Source organism: Lepidochelys kempii, chromosome 3 (genome assembly GCF_965140285.1).
Source record: "Lepidochelys kempii isolate rLepKem1 chromosome 3, rLepKem1.hap1, whole genome shotgun sequence".
In the NCBI taxonomy this organism is placed as follows: domain Eukaryota; kingdom Metazoa; phylum Chordata; order Testudines; family Cheloniidae; genus Lepidochelys; species Lepidochelys kempii.
In genome coordinates, this window is record NC_136382.1 from 147,548,454 (window position 1) to 147,565,358 (window position 16,905).

At 41.7% G+C, this 16,905-nt stretch overlaps 1 protein-coding gene across 1 annotated transcript in view; it reads left to right on the plus strand.

Moving 5' to 3' along the window:
- Positions 1-16,905, plus strand: part of BIRC6 (baculoviral IAP repeat containing 6) — a 320,172-nt gene that overhangs the window by 191,763 nt on the left and 111,504 nt on the right. The window contains 3 exon segments of the mRNA XM_073338417.2: positions 6,825-6,992; positions 9,770-9,943; positions 15,380-15,576. Coding sequence (XP_073194518.1) covers positions 6,825-6,992; positions 9,770-9,943; positions 15,380-15,576 — 539 coding nt within the window.

Consider the following 16,905-nt stretch of genomic DNA (forward strand, 5'->3'; position numbering starts at 1 on the left):
ATCTTCCTAGGTCATGTCGCGTCTAGTGCCTATATGACACCATTTGCAAGACTTCACCTTCATTGCTTACCACCAGTGTACTTGGCAAGCAAAGATAATATGGATAAATTAGTCTTGCTCCCTCCCAGAGAGTAGGAGAGCTTGGTGGAAGAGCAGAGAGTACAGTAACTCCTCGCTTAACTTTGTAGTTATTTTCCTGAAAAATGCTACTTTAAACACAGCAATGATGATTGTGAAGCTTGGTTGAGGTGGTGGAGTCAAGCAAAGATAATATGGATAAATTAGTCTTGCTCCCTCCCAGAGAGTAGGAGAGCTTGGTGGAAGAGCAGAGAGTACAGTAACTCCTCGCTTAACTTTGTAGTTATTTTCCTGAAAAATGCTACTTTAAACACAGCAATGATGATTGTGAAGCTTGGTTGAGGTGGTGGAGTCAAAGGGTGGAAGAGAGTGGGATATTTCCCAGGGAATGCCTTACTGCTAAGTGATGAACCAGCACTCGGCTGAGACCTCAAGGGTTAACACGTTGTTAATGTAGCCTCACACTCTACAAGGCAGCAGGAATGGAGGGAGGAGACGCAGCATGGCAGAGGGAGAGATGTGCATTGCCCGTTTAAGTAGCTGACCCCACTCTAAGTACGCTGCCTTTTTAAGTAGATCAGCAAGTTGAGACAGCAGCTGCTGCCAGCAAACTCCCTCCGTCTTGAGTCCTGTCGTGTGTCCCCCTACTCTGGGAAGATGGGGTACAGGAGAAGGGGGAAGGGTGATACCCTGACGTTAGCACCCCTCCTCCCCCCACCTACCCCCCGGCGAGCAGGAGGCTCCCAGGAGCAGCTCCAAGGCAGTCAGGGGAGGGACAGCTGAACTGTCTGGCAGTTGATAGCCTGCTGGGCAGCTACCACACAAGGAACTTAGGGGAGCTGTTGCAGGGCTGCCGGTCCACCCTAGTTCCTAGCTCCAACGGGCTGCTCTTCCTGCAAGCAGTGGACAAAGCAGGTGGCTGCCAAACGTTATAAGGGAGCATTGCACAACTTTATACAAGCATGTTCTCTAATTGATCAGCGACAAAACAACATTAACCAGGACGATGTTAAGTGAGGAGTTACTGTATGTGTGTGGGGGGGTCCCCTTCACTCCTTCCCCACCCAAGAGAATTTTGTTCATGGATGCCTCCTTGCTAAGCTGGGACAACCATCTGAAAGAGCATACAGCTCAAGGGGGGACATGGACTCCCCAAGAATCCAGGATGCACATAAACCTCCTTGAATTACAAGCTGTCCACAAGGCCTGCAAGCAGTTCCTACCATTTATACAATCCCAACACTAAAGTGATGATGAACAGCATATTGACAGTTTTCTACGTCAAGGATGGGGAGCAAGATCCATCCCTCTTTGCATAGAAGCTATCAATCTGTGGAACTGGTGTATTTGATGCCAGATTACTCTATCAGCAGTACACCTCCAGCAGATACACAATACACTAGCAGACAGCCTCAGCAGGTACTTCTCCAAGGACAACGAATGGGAATTTCACAATTCAGTGGTTCAGAGCAGGTTTTGTTGATGGGCTGGGGCGGGAGGGGAGAGGGTGAGTGAGTCTCCATTTGAGGCCCTGTTTGTGTCCCAAGAGCATGAAATAGATGAGGTACAGTTCCAGGAGGGCTCAGGGTCAGGGCTCCAGAGGAGGTGCACTTTTAATCCATTGGTCAGGGCACTTAATGTACATCTTCCATTCCATTATCACCTCAGATTCTGGGGAAGTGGTGGTTCTCCTGGCTTCTTTCAGGTGGACCAGGCAATTCTGGGGCCCATTATTCTTCAGATGTCAGCACTCCTATACATCATTATATCGAGTCCTTCCCTAACCTATTGACCAAGGATGGGGCAAGATCAGGCATCCTAATCCAATTTCTTTTCATCTGACAGCCTAATATTTTGATGAGCATCGAACCTAGAAAGGACATGTTTGGAAGTGGTTCAAACCCTTAACATTAGGAGGAAAGAGTCTACTAGAAAATGCTACATAACTAAGTGGAAAATATTTTGTCGGGTGTCAACATCATCTGATAACCCCAGATGGTTCTGATTTCCCCACTATGTTAGAGTATATTTCCTTGAAGACTTCAGGGCTTTCCCTTAGCTCCTTATGGTTACACTTAGCAACTGTCACAGCCTGTCATTCTTCGATTTACAACCATTCCATCTTCATCCACCCTGTGACTGTAATAATTTCTGAAAGGTCTAATCAGAAACTTCCCTCCTGTGACAAAGTCTGCTCTACCATGGGGCCTCAGTCTGGTCCTCTCAGCATTAACAAAGTCTCCAAGCAGACCTCTGGCCTCATGCTGTTTAACTTTCTATCGATGAAGGTTCCCTTTCTGGTTACCATCACCTCAGTTAGATAGGTAAGTGAGGTAGCGGCCCCTATAACTGATACATCATACACTATCTTCTATGAGGACAAAATTTCTTTTAAGACTTCACCCCAAATTTACTCTAGAGTAATTTCAGATTTCCGTCTGAATCAAACAATTCGCATACCTGTCTTCTTCCCAAAACCACACGTCTCCCGTGAGGACAAGAGACTTCATCCTCTCAGTGTCTGTCGAGCTTTGGCATTTTACCTGCAAAGGACAAAATCTTTTAGGAAATCACTTAAACTTTTTTAAAATATCTGTTGCTGAATGAATGAGAGGGGAAGCTATCTCTTCCCAGAGATTTTTGAAGTGTATGACACACTGCATTCTGCTGTGTTAGGAGTTGGCATACTCCTTCACAAGGTGTGAGAGCCCACTCAACTATGGCCAAGAATGCTTTAGTAGTCTTTCCTCAACATGTTGCTCATACTGAAATCTGTAAAGCAGCAAGATGGAGTTCGATCCATACCTTCACAAGACATTGCACCCTAGTGCAAGATTCTGTAGCTGACGCATCTTTTCAGCACTGCAGCCTCCCAGTCATCAGTACCACAGAGGTCGTCACACCCGACTTTTCAATGAATACTGCTTGTCATCCACACTCAGTGGAATACCCATAGGGACCATCACTTGAAGAAAGAGAAGTTACTTAGCTTGTATATTAACTGGAGTTCTTGATGTGTGGTCCCTATATGTATTCCACTACCTGCCCTCCTTTCCCTCTGTTCCGGATCCTGATGTATGGTTTACAGTAAAGAAGGAACTGGAGAGGCAGTCAATTCACATGATCCCTTATATGCTTGGTTCAGAGCATGAGGAGGAGAAGGGCAGAGGCAAGGACCAACAAGCAAAAATCTTCCTCTCTGAGGCTCCTGGGGTGCATGTATACCCCACAATGAAATACAGATAGGGACTACAAATCTTGAAGAAAACTAGTTTTTGTTCAGGGTAAGTAACTTATTCTTACATGGACACACTATTTCTCAGACACTACAATAGATACACAAATGCACCTTTAAATACTGTGTACATGAAAAGTTATTTAAACTGCAGCTTGTTGTGTAAGTATATGCAAGGTCCGGTGTTCTTTACGGCAAGCTAGGCTGCAGTTCTGCTACAAAGTCCTCAGAATCTGTAGGACTCTGGTGGAAACTTGAAACTGTTGCAGCTTCAGATAACTTTTTAAAGAAACGTTTTGTAGAATTAAGTAAACATGTAAATAAATTCAATCAATAGAGTACCTCTGTTTCTCTGTTCATTATTGTATGTTCTTCCCACGTTTTGCTTCAATAAACCAGATGATGTGTACATTTCAGAATTTGCTACTACTAAATAGATCAATTCACACGCTCAAGAAGATAATACTAATGAGATTACACTCACTCCACTTCTTCGAAGCTGTCTCCACAACCTTGTGAAACTGGGTTCTTGTGTATACAGTGAATCCCATGTATAAAAATATTTTAGCAGCATGCAGATGGTCAATAATCTGTGCTATTTGCATCCAACATTAAGGGCAGGTTTTCCATCACAAAATTGGATTGAATAGTGTATGTGCATCTTGTATACAAGTCCCAGCGTGGAGTTAAGATGCAGCTGGTGTTAGCATCCATGTCACCCTGCTGCACTGCTGAACCTCCTGCACTAACTGTTAAATTTCACAACTGGAATGCTGTTAGAGTCGGTGATGATCATAGTTCTTGATGCCTTCCATATTTTGACAGGTTTCAGAGTAACAGCTGTGTTAGTCTATATTCGCAAAAAGAAAAGGAGTACTTGTGGCACCTTAGAGACTAACCAATTTATCTGAGCATAAGCTTTCGTGAGCTACAGCTCGCTTCATCAGATGCATACTGTGGAAAGTGTAGAAGATGTTTGTTTTTATACACACAAATGAAAAAATGGGTGTTTATCACTACAAAAGGTTTTCTCTCCCCCCACCCCACTCTCCTGCTGGTAATAGCTTATGTAAAGTGATCACTCTCCTTTGTGCTGGAAATGGCCCACCTTGATTATCATACACATCACCTTGATTATCATACACATTGTAAGGAGAGTGATCACTTTACATAAGCTATTACCAGCAGGAGAGTGGGGTGGGTAGGAGAGAAAACCTTTTGTAGTGATAAACACCCATTTTTTCATGATTTGTGTGTATAAAAACAAACATCTTCTACACTTTCCACAGTATGCATCCGATGAAGTGGGCTGGAGCTCACGAAAGCTTATGCTCAAATAAATTGGTTAGTCTCTAAGGTGCCACAAGTACTCCTTTTCTTTTTTCCATATTTTGATTTTTCGGAGAACTCTCAGGATTTCATGGCCACTGTGATAAACCATGGGACTGTTTTACATGACCGAATTCATAGTTGGACACATTCTTATCTAGTGTTTTGCTGGGATTGGCGTGGGGGATAGAAGGCTATTTTACGCATGTCGTGGGCTAATGATTGTCTGCTATGATTTGAGGTTTGGTCAAGGGACCTGTTTTGATGGTCTGCCCTCTGAGGTTCACAGAACCTGAGCATTTCCAGAGGGCTCCAAGAGAGAATATTGTTTCTCTGACAGACCACTGTAGTTGTAATGTGGATGGTAGGACTTGATAATCTCTTGCTACCAGTGAAGTGGCTCCAAAGTGTCTTGTTCTGTAGCTTTGTCCCCCTGGATCAACAATGGTCTCCTGATAACCTATGACAACTGAAGTGGTAGGAAGACCATGTGCCAGTGACAGAAGCTGCATGCCGAATCGGATCATTTGTGTTAGGAATTTCTTGGAACCTTTTACAATGGCTGTGCAGAAAGCAAAAATTTTTGTCTAAATCTGTCAGCAGACTTTGTTAGCGTACTGGACAGCCTGGTTAATCTGAGATGTCTTTATATGTTGTCTGATATTATTCCCTGCTATTGAGTAGAAGTTTCATATTCCTTGCTGATAAAATCAGGTAGTGTCACTAAAGTGTCTCTGGATGCAGGGCAATATCAGGAGGGCACAAAAGCTGTGTGGTATTTGCTTGAATTCAGACGTTTGTCATTAACTGGGGTACTAAAGTTGTTAATACTGTGTGTCATAAACTGCGCTTTGGTCCCATGTCCTTCTTGACTGGTTTCCAGCGCTATTAAAAATGTGATACAGGCACCCGTTTTGTATAATTTTAGAAATCAAAATAAATACTAAGTAAGATGTTATGTGGTTGTCACTGTGAAAGAGAGGGAGTTACTGGCAGGCTGTTCTGTAAAGTGGGACCCTCAAGTTAGGAATTACTGATCCACCGTGTCAGCTGAAAGTGAAACTTCACAGCAGCCCATGTATCTATAAATCTTGCAGCTAGACTGCAGCACGGGTGTACTGACTTCCCTTGAAGTTCATTCTCTAGCCCTTAAACTTTAAGAAAAGTTTCCCTTCCAGCCCAACAGCAAGATATTTTGTAAGCTGCCTCACATTTTTCCCATTCACTTTTGATTTGACGTAACCTGAATATTTTTACAGCAGAGCATGCTGCTAGACCATTCTCTTTATTCAGGCTTTAAGGGTAGGAATGAAACGATAAGAGCTGGTGTTTGTCGGTGATGTTAGGATAATGCAATTTGGCTTCGTATTTTAAATGGTGATTATATCTTCTGTTTTTTGGCTCAGGGGGATGGATAGCCTGGTAATTAAATCAAAGGTGCCTCAGAACTTTTATAGAATAGCAGCTCTAAATCCAAATACGTAAATCTCAAATACCTACACCTCTATCCCAATATAACGCGAACCGATATAACATGAATTCGGATATAACGTGGTAAAGCAGCGCTCTGGGGGGTGGGGCTGCATGCTTCGGCGGATCAGCGCGTCAGTGTCTGGCTCCGACACGCTGCCCTTAGCATCGTGTTAAGGGTGCCAGGCCGGGGCCGAGGGGTTGGATAAGGGGCAGAGGGTCTCGGGGGAAAGGGGGGCAGTCAGGGAGCGGGGGGGGTTGGATTGTTCAGAGGTTCCGGGGCAGGGCGGTTAGGGGACGGGGAACGGGGGCGTTGGATAGGGCGTGGGAGTCCTGGGGGGCCTGTCAGGGGGCGGGGGTGTGGATAGGGGACAGGGGGTGGGGGTGGGGAGGGGTTGGATGGGTCGGGAGGTCTGAGGGATCAGTCAGGGGGCAGGAAGTGATTATTAATAATGGAAATGCTCGAGGCCAAAGCAAGTTTGATATAACGCGGTTTCATCTATAACGCGGTAAGATTTTTTGGCTCCCGAGGGCCGCGTGATATTGGGGTAGAGGAGTATATGCAATTCTAGCATAACTTTTCTGCACAGAGGAAGTAAGCAATCATTCCCACTATTAGCACTGCTAGTAATGAGAATGTCTTGCATTAAAGAGTTAATTGGAGAGGTTTTTGAAACCAAAATTACTTTGAACATTTCATTTCTTTTACTAGGTTTGAAATCTCAGTCAAAAAGAGCTGTTTCATCGACTCCTCCTCGTCCACCGTCAAGACGAGGCAGAATGATGGCAGATAAAGTAGGTAGCTCTTCCTCAGGAGGGGAATCTTCCAGCAAGACCATTAGTGTTCCAGTTTTTCATCTATACCATAAACTTCTACCAGGTAACTTCAAGAACTGTTTTTAAATTGTTGAAATAATTAACTTTCCTTTCAGTTAAAAAAAACAAACAAACCATGATGTACACATGCAATATTAAATAGTAAGTATAATGCTGATGGATATCTGCATTCCTTTTTTCACCTCTACCTACTGCAGGGTTATAACCATTTTATCACTGATTTGCCTTTCAAATGAAAGTGAGGCTCTAGCAGCTCATGTGTCTATGAAGCTTGGCTGTAAAGACTGAGGTATGAACATGCTGGCTTCCCTTGAAAATCATTCTCTAGCTCTTAAAGTGGCAAATTTAATTAAAAAAAGATTCCCCTGCAGCCCAGCAACAAGAGTTTTTGTAAACTTCCTCACTGTTTTTGGCCTCTGAAGGATAAATTCAAGTGGATAGCAACTTTTAGGGCTTTAGAGAAGTTCATTTGCCAGTATCTGTGTCCTTGAGTGAATGCCACAATATTTATGCTTCCTAAAATAGCATGTCTTATCCAAATTTTCATATGAAAAATATGTAAAGCAGCCATGTGCTATTCAATATTTTGAATGTTTGTAGATGACTCTGACTGGTGGAGTGGTAAATTAATTAAGATGACAGGTCACCTTATTGCAGAATGAAGGGTTCAGAGAAGAGTAATGAGAATCATTAGAGGTACAGAAAACTCTAATATGAAGAGAGATTGAAAAGAGATTATTTATCTTAGGTAAGGAGACAAGTAAGAGGGGCTGTGATAATATATAGAGTTATAAATGGTTTCGAGAAGAGCGTCTGTTCTCCCCATCTAAAACAAGAATGAGGGTGGTCGGGGGATGTTCACTTAAATTGAAAGGTGGCAAATTCACAACAGGTAAAATAAAATACTTTTTTACACAATTTGTAATTAGACTGGAACCTTGCATGGGATGTTGCTGAGGTCAAGATTCAAAGTGGGATTAGGTATTGAGGTCAAACAAGAATATCCAGAGTTACAGTCAATGCTAAAATATTTAGGCAAAGCGATCTGGATTGCTTGATAAACTGGGTTTATTCAAACATGCATGTTAATACAGCCAAATGCCAGGTCATCCCACTAGGAAAAAATGTGATACTGACAGGATTAGAGGTGTATTCTGGAAAGCACTGCCTTGAAAAGGACTTGGGGAACAGAGGGACAAGTGACTTGCTCAAGGCCACACAAAGGAAGCCTGTGGCAAAGCAGGGATCCAGGTCTCCAAGTCCCAGGCTACCTCTCTAACCATTTGACCATGCTTCCTTATTTTTAAAACCTGAGAATTTTATTACCAGTAAACTGAATACATATTTTCATGCACAGACAGTTTGTCAGCCAGAAGTGGACTGTTGAGCAACTACACCCACAGCTGCTACTTGAGGCAGCTTACTGGCTAAATTTTTGGTACCCAGATGGCGACTTGTCTGTATGGTCAGAACCTGCCCTACAAGTCCAGGGCTTTGCCTCTGTCTCGCAGATGCAGCAAGCTTGGTTTTCTGTCACTTCATTTTGCGGCGTATCTCTTGTCTAAGGGAGCAGAGACCTTTCATTTACTCTTTAAGGAGATGCATTGGGTCCCCTGGCAGCCTGTGGAGAAACAATTTAAGCCATTGAAAGAAAGCTTGCTTCTTAAGTGGAAGCAGCTTTGACACAAGACAACTACCTGCTTGAAAAAACGTGTAAGATATATGGGGCATGTAATCAAATACAGTGCTTCTTCTCTGTGAGATTCGTGGAGTAAATTTCTTAGTAACAATCAAAGCTATCAATTTGGTTACCTATCTCAGTCAATCTGGTTACGCTCACCCCGGTGGTCCCATTACCAGTCTCCACTTAGTATGTCTGCTCATGGGATTTTACATCTGGCAGGGGAAAGGAGTTCTCAGTTGCACAGAGATTAGATGTTTATGCCTTGTACCTTTCTGCAACTTTAGCAATCAGCTTATAAATTACATAGTAATTCTACTTTAAGAGATCTTCAGACCCTCTTTCCACTGAAAAAGATCAACAGGACCATTCTTTTTTTATTCGTAAAACTGGAGATTATTGTGGGCTTATACTGGCTGCCTCCCAGTAAGAAAAGATGAGAGCGCAAACGCTTACCTTAAATTATGTCAAATTCCTAAACACAAGGGGTCAAACTTTCTCTCTGAAGTGGCCTCTAAAAATTTTTGTTTCTGGCTAGAAAGACTAGACCAATCTCTGAACGAGCAATTGCTCCTAAGAATCCTGTTGCTTTGCAGTTTTAGTCTGTATTATTCTGTTAAAATAATTCAGGACACAAGGTCTGGCATTATGTATGCTAAATTTCTTAAGGGACTCATTTTAAAATTTTAACCATCTAATTAATGGTAAATTCTCATAAAATTCATTCTTTATTCAGAACAAGTGCTGTAACTGGGCGAGGATATGCTGTTTTTCATACAGAATAAAGTGCAAAACTTAGTATTAATTATGGAACCTGAAGCGGTGATTCCATAATACATGGAGAGCATTGGGGCACTAATCTGTCCAGTGAGCTGTGTCTGTGGGTATCCAGTAGTCTATTCCAGACTGATGGAATCTGTGCAATGACAGGATGAGTTTAAATTTACGGACTTCACTGTCAAATTTTACTGAAGTGGTCAGGAAGTAAAAGGCTTGTTAGGACCCAAGGATGTTAAATTCTCCTTTGTAGCTGTGGCATAAGTGAAGGAGCAAGATTATGGTGGTGTAATAAAGTAACCTAATCATAAATAATTTTCATAAATTTGTCTGGAAAATGATCTGGTTATATTATTGTGTAGGCCAGCCGTTGCCAGCTGAAATGACACTTGCCCAGCTTTTGACTCTACTATATGACCGTAAACTCCCTCAAGGCTACCGATCAATAGACTTGACAGTTAAGCTTGGCTCCAAAGTGATCTCAGACCCAAGCCTGTCAAAGACAGACTCCTTTAAACGTCTCCACACAGAAAAAGGTAAGTGTTTAACTTCTGTTGCTGTATTTTCAGCTTTTTATTTTTAGCAAGACATGCCTAACTTCAGGCTGTTTCACATTTCTCCCTTGCTGGTATGCCTAAATCATGCCGCTTGAGAGAAGTGGTGAGATTTATAGTGCATAGGGTCTTTAATACTAAACATTTTGAAATTACTTCCAAAGATATACGGTATAAGATACAGAGAACAACAGAAATTAAATTAAAGCAACTCTACTACTAAATTTTGTACTTACTGAGTTTAGTTGAATTCTATACCTTCACTCCCTGCTGCCTTTTTGCCACATTTGACTTAGTCCTGAAACCCTCCCTTCTTCCTGTCTCCACTTATTTCTCCACACAAGATCTCACTGATTTTCTGTCAAGACAAAATTGACAAGTACATCATCACCTTCACTACAATTCCCTCCTCTGTCTCCCTGTCACAAAGGAAGTTTCTTGTCTGCTCACCTCCTCTAAACTCTCCACTTGTCCCAGTGGCTCCATCCCATCTCCTTTGCACCTATTTATCCCCTTTCTTACTCATCTCCTAAACCACTCTATCTTCCCTAGCTCTTTCCCATCACAATACAAGCTTTCTGTAGTCTCTTCCATCTAAAAACACCCACTCGTCACCTCACGTGCCTCTTCAACTACTGTCACTTCTCCCTTTCATCTCTAAGCTTCTTTAATGTGCTGTCTGCAGTTGCTGTCGAGGAGTTTGTCTTCTCCAATTCCATCCTAGGTCCTCTCCAGTCCAGCTGCTGTCGCTTGCACTCCACTGACACTACTCTTGCCAAAGTTTCTATTGACCTCTTCCTAGCTAAAGTTCAGAACCAATACTTCATCCTCTTCATTGACCTGTCAGCCACCTTTGACACCATCCATTATGCTGTTTCTGAAATCCTGTCCTCCTTTGTTTCTATCCTTTCTTGGTTCTCCTACTATCTCTAACCACTCTTTTTGTGTGTCCTGAAGTAGATCCTCCTCATCCATCCTCCATTTTTCTGTAAGGTTTACTCGGGGTTCTCTCCCTGGTCCCCTTCTCTTCTCCCTCTACACCTCATCTCTGGGTAATCTGATCTTCAAACAAATTCAGCTACCATTTATTTCTATGCTGACAACTTTCAACTCTGCTTCTCTACTACTGACCTGTCTCGTTCTGCCCAAATGAAAATCTTGGTCAGCCTCTCTGACATCTCCTTGTGGATGTCTAGCTTTCAGATGAATCTAAACATGGCTAAAACTGACCCCTTAATCTCTTCCACCACAGGCTCTTCTTGCTATCTCCTTTCTAGATCACTGTGGACAACACCAACATCTTGCCCGTTGCTCAGGTCTGTAATGTCCTGGGTGGCCAGTCTTGGGCATCATCTTCAACTAGGCCCTCTTTCTATGTCCTTGCATCCAGGCTATGCTTAAATTTTGCTGATTCTTTCTGCATAATATCTGTAAGAGACTGCCTTTCCTCTGCACCACACAACTAAAACTCGTGTTCCAATTTCATCTTGCATCTCAATTACTGCAACATCCCTCTCTCTGGCCTTGACAAATGCAGTCTTGCCCTGCTCATATCCATTCAGAATGCAGCTGCAGTGGTCGCTTTCCTAGCCCATCAGTTTGTCATAAGAACGACCATACTGAGTCAGACCAAAGGTTCATCTAGCCCAGTATCCTGTCTTCCAACGGTGGCCAATGCCAGATGCTTCAGAGGGAATGAACAGAGCAGGTAATCATCAAATGATCCATCTTCTGTCGCCTATTCCAAGCTTCTGGCAAGTAGAGGCTAGGGACACCATCTCTACCCATCCTGGCTAATAGCCATTGGTAGATATATTCTCCATTAATTTATCTAGTTCTTTTTTTAACCCTATTATTGTATTGGCCTTCACAACATCCTCTGGCAAAGAGTTCCACAGGTTGACTCTGCGTTGTGTGAAGAAATACTTCCTTCTGTTTGTTTTAAACCTGCTGCCTATTAATTTCATGTGGTGACTCCTAGTTCTTGTGTTATTAGAGGGACTAAATAACACTTCCTTATTTACTTTCTCCACACCAGTCATGATTTTATAGAGCTCTATCATATCCCCCCTTTGTCATCTCTTTTCCAAGCTGCAAAGTCCCAGTCTTATTAATCTCTCCTCATATGGAAGCTGTTCCATATCCCTAATAATTTTTTAATCCTTTCTCTCAACCTTTTCCAATTCCAGTGTATCTTTTTTGAGTTGGGATGACCATATCTGTACACAGTATTCAAGATGTAGGCATACCATGGATTTATATAGAGGCAAATGATACTTTCTGTCTTCTTATCAATCCCTTTTTCTTAATGATTCCCAACATTCCGTTAGCTTTTTTGACTGCTGCTGCACATTGAGTGGATGTTTTCAGAGAACTATCCACAATGACTCCAAGATCTCTTTCTTGAGAGGTAACAGCAAATTTTGACCAGATCATTTTATATGTATAGTTAAGATTGTTTTCCAATGTGCCTTACTTAGCATTTATTAACATTGAATTTCATCTGCCATTTCATTGCCCAGTCTCCCAGTTTTGTGAGATCCCTTTTGTAACTCTTCGCAGTCTGCCTGGGACTTAACTATCTTGATTAGTTTTGTATCATCTGCAAATTTTGCCACCTCACTGTTTACCGCTTTTTCCAGATCATTTGTGAATATGTTGAATAGTACGGGTCCCAGTACAGACCATTCTGAAAACTGACCATTTATTCCTACCCTTTGTTTCCTATCTTTTAACCAGTTACCAGAATCTTCCCTCTTATCCCATGACAGCTTATTTTGCTTAAGAGCCTTTGGTGAGGGACCTTGTCAAAGGCTTTCTGAAAATCTAAATACACTATATCCACTGGATCATCCTTGTCCACACGCTTGTTGACCTCCTCAAAGAATTCTGGTAGATTGGTGATGCGTGATATTTCTTTTACTAAAACCATGTTGATTCTTTCCCAACAAATCATATTCATCTATCTGTCTGACAGTCCTGTTCTTTACTGTAGTTTCAACCAGTGTTCCCGGTATTGAAGTTGGGCTTATCGGCTTGTAATTGCTGGGATCGCCGCTGGATCCTTTTTTAAAAATTGGCGTCATGTTAGCTATCCTCCAGTTATCTGGGAGAGAAGCTGATTTAAAGGATAGGTTACATACCACAGTTAGTCCTGCAATTTCACATTTGAGTTTCTTCAAAACTCTTGGGTGAATACCATCTGGTCCTGGTGAATTTTTACTGTTTAGTTTATAAATTTGTTCCAAAACCACCTCTAATGACACCTTAATCTAGGACAGTTTCTCAGATTTGTTACCTAAAGAGTATGGGAATCTCCCTCTCATCCTTAGCTGTGAAGATTGATGCAAAAAATTGATTTAGTTTCTCCGCAATGGCTTTATCGTCCTTGAGTGCTCCTTTAGCATCTCTATGGTCCAGAGGCCCCAGTGGTTGTTTAGCGGGCTTTCTGTTTCCGATGTACTTAAAAAATTTTTTTTTGTTATTTTTGTCCATGTCATCCCTCTCTTTGCAGCCCTCTACTGGCTACCCTTTCCTATCACATCAAATGTAAGTGGTGTGTTTTCAATTTCAAGACATTTCACAGCCTATCCCTTCCTTACCTGTCATTTCTTGTTCACTGTCAAGATATCAGCTCTCACCATTGATTGGCCAACAATTCATACCTCCATCACCCTCATGTTAAATTTTCAAACAAACACCTTCATGATGTCTCCCATGCTGCTCCTCATGCTTGGAGGAGTCTACTGTGGAATTGGGTAAACCTACTGATCTAAGGGCTTGTCTGTGTGAGAACTATGGATAGGTTTAACCTAAGGAATGAATTTAAGAAGATTTTGTTTAAATCATGTCCATACAAGGTTTTATACTTATTTTGCTTAAGGCCTTGTCTATATGGAGACTTAGTGCATGGCATGCTGGAGTGCTGTACAGTGCACTAATTCTCCATGTAGATAAGCCCAAAGAGTGGCTTCTATCTGTTTAGTTTAACTTGTTCATAATGTACTTAAGCTAAATGAAAAAAGCCACTCTTAAAATAGGAGTCCATGCAGAGTTTTGCAATGGTTTTAGTAAATTGGCTTAAATTTGCACCTGAGGTCAAACCAAGAAGGACTTTGTCCTGTAAACAAAGCCCAAGGATTGTAGAAATCCAACTATTTTGCAGTTCTGGTAACCTGTGCACCGTCACCTATAATTGTGGTACTACAGGCCATCCACAGAGTTGATATTGGTTGAATTTGCCCTCATTTCCTAACACATGGTTAGCCTTATGATTATTTTGGTGTGCAAAATGCACTCATTACTAATAGGTTTGTCCTTTGGTGACTACCTAGAGATCAATTATGATGACGATTGGTGAGACAGACACACAAAGGCTTTGAGTTTTATTAGTAACATCGTCAGGATAAGAAAAATCACAGAACAAAATAAACAAAGATAACAGCAGAATCAACATGACACATACTCACGAATCCATGGGGCGGTGAGATGAGTGTTGTTTAGGTCGCCACGGTCCTGCCATCTTGAGTGGCAGGGTTGATTCCTTTTTGTGCAACTATTTCTTACACCTGCTTATCTTCAAGATCATATTTTATTAAGTCTTGGCCCCTTGTCCATATTTGTCATTCCTGCTATCCATTTTTTGGGTTCTGACTATTGTAAGCATTTACGCAGGTAGTTGGTTCTCTCGCTATATATATAATGTGGTTAAGAATGTCTAGCTAAATAAAGACTTTGAAGTCTAACAGTCTATCAGAAGATACTGCTAAATCTTCTGACTTATGCTAACTTATAGCAGGTCTTATGCTAATTATTATTATGACTAGGCCTCAAGCTAAGTATTATGCCTCGGGCTCACTGAATAGCCTATTGTAAAATAATTGTTTCTTGCCTTACTGCTATTTGCGTCATAGCTGTAGTTTCATTTGCACTAATTTAGCAAGCATCTTAACTCTTTCTAAGATATAAATGATTTTTTACCTGATTACTTGAGCTCAGGTCATAAGTCCAAGATTAATTCTGAAATTTTTGAAGTTTGCAGTTTGGAGCAGCACCACCAAGATCATCATTTGACTGGAAGATCATAACACTTACTAAACAAGCTAAATTTCTTTTTCCTTAGGTTCATATCTTATGAGTCCACATCATTTTTGCTAGCAGTCAAATAACCTGATTTGACTTGGCAATATATTCTTTTGGTTTTACCAAAAGAAAAGTTAGATTTTCTGTTGCTATTCTTGTACTGACATGTTTAACCCCCTTAAAGACTTCAATATTTGCTGAAGAAATAAGTATAATGTTCTTATATTCTGAGTGGAGGAGAAAAAGTAAACATTCTCATGTTTTAAGATACCACTTCATTTAATGGTTTGGGTCTTCCTTTCTTTTTCTTTTTCTGTTTTTTTTTTTTTTAAATAGAACATGCAGACTTACTGGGGTCCTGTCCTGAAGAGGAAGCAGTCACTCCAGGTGACGAGTGTATGGATGCAGTGCTAGATGAATCTTTTCTTGAAACATGTCCCATTCAGTCTCCATTACAAGTGTTTGCAGGAATGGGTGGGTTGGCCCTCATTGCAGAAAGACTTCCTATGCTTTATCCAGATGTAATTCAACAAGTAAGTCAAAGAGTTTGATTGTCTAGTAGTATGTGCTAGCTTTTTTCTTACTATAGTCATTTCCAAATATTTTCTGTATGGTTTGTTTTCTAAGAGTTAAAAATCATCCTATGAGGGATAGCTCAGTGGTTTGAGCATTGGCCTGAGCAGGGGGTTGGACTAGATGACCTCCTGAGGTCCCTTCCAACCCTGATATTCTATGATTCTATTCTATTAATTATACCTTGCATTTGATTGATCAAATGTTGACACATTTTCTCCAGCTTTGCTAATTAAATATCCTCATTAAAATCTACTCCCTTTGAAGTTAGGAATTTTTTTCTGAGTGAGAAGTTCTGAATAGGACATACAATGGTAAATTACTCATTGGGGATCCAAATGCAGTTTGTGTGATGCAGAGTTCTCCTTGCTAGTGGATGAGGGAAAATCGGTGGCAAAGGTCTCATTACAAGCTGCTGTGGATGTAGCTGACTCAACTGCCAGGTCCATAGGTTCAGCAGTGGCTATGTGTAGGAGTTCCTGGTTGCAGTATTCTGGGCTTCTGCATGAGGTCCAACCGACTGTACAAGTCCTGCCCTTTGGGGATCCTTGGTCTTTTCCGAGCAGACAGACATGAAGCTCCATGGGCTAAAGGAGTCATGGGTGACCCTAAAGTCCCTTGGGATGTACACCCCAGCCTCTTCCAGGAAGTGCTGTAGGCCTCAGCAACCCCTCCGCTACTGTGCCCCAGCTAGCAGTCAGAGCCTGCAGAGCAAAAAGGTACAGGGGTTAAAGGCATAGATCACTTCCCCCTTCTGTCTCTGCATCAAAGCCTACCCAACCTAGACATCCAGGTGGTTCTAAGCAGGCATTCTGATGGGATGCTCGAGGACACTGTACCAGTTGCCATGATGCCATACTCTGTTTTTCCTTTGTTTGCAAACCACCTTTCCCACTTCCTCAGTGCTTGGTCCTGTATCACCGGGGACCGTTGGGTGTTGAGCGCTGTAGAAGTGTAATCTTTTAGTTAACAAAAAATATAAGCATTCATGTTAACTCATGAAACTTTTGTTTTTAATCTGTAGCTTTTACAGAATATACAGTGTGGCTACACTAATACTGCTTATAGGAACCTTTAACTTTTGCATTATTTCTAATAGTTAACTCTGCTGTCTTAACATTGTTTTTTGTTTGGTTGACTTGTTTGTTGCAGGGTTTCTTTTGGGGGAGAAAGCGGGAAGCGTGTTTGGGTAGATGCATGTGTGTGTGTAGGAAGTTGTCATTTTTGCTACAAGCTTTCTAGCATTTTCCTAAAGATGGTTGGACTCTGGATTCACCCAGTCTTATGCT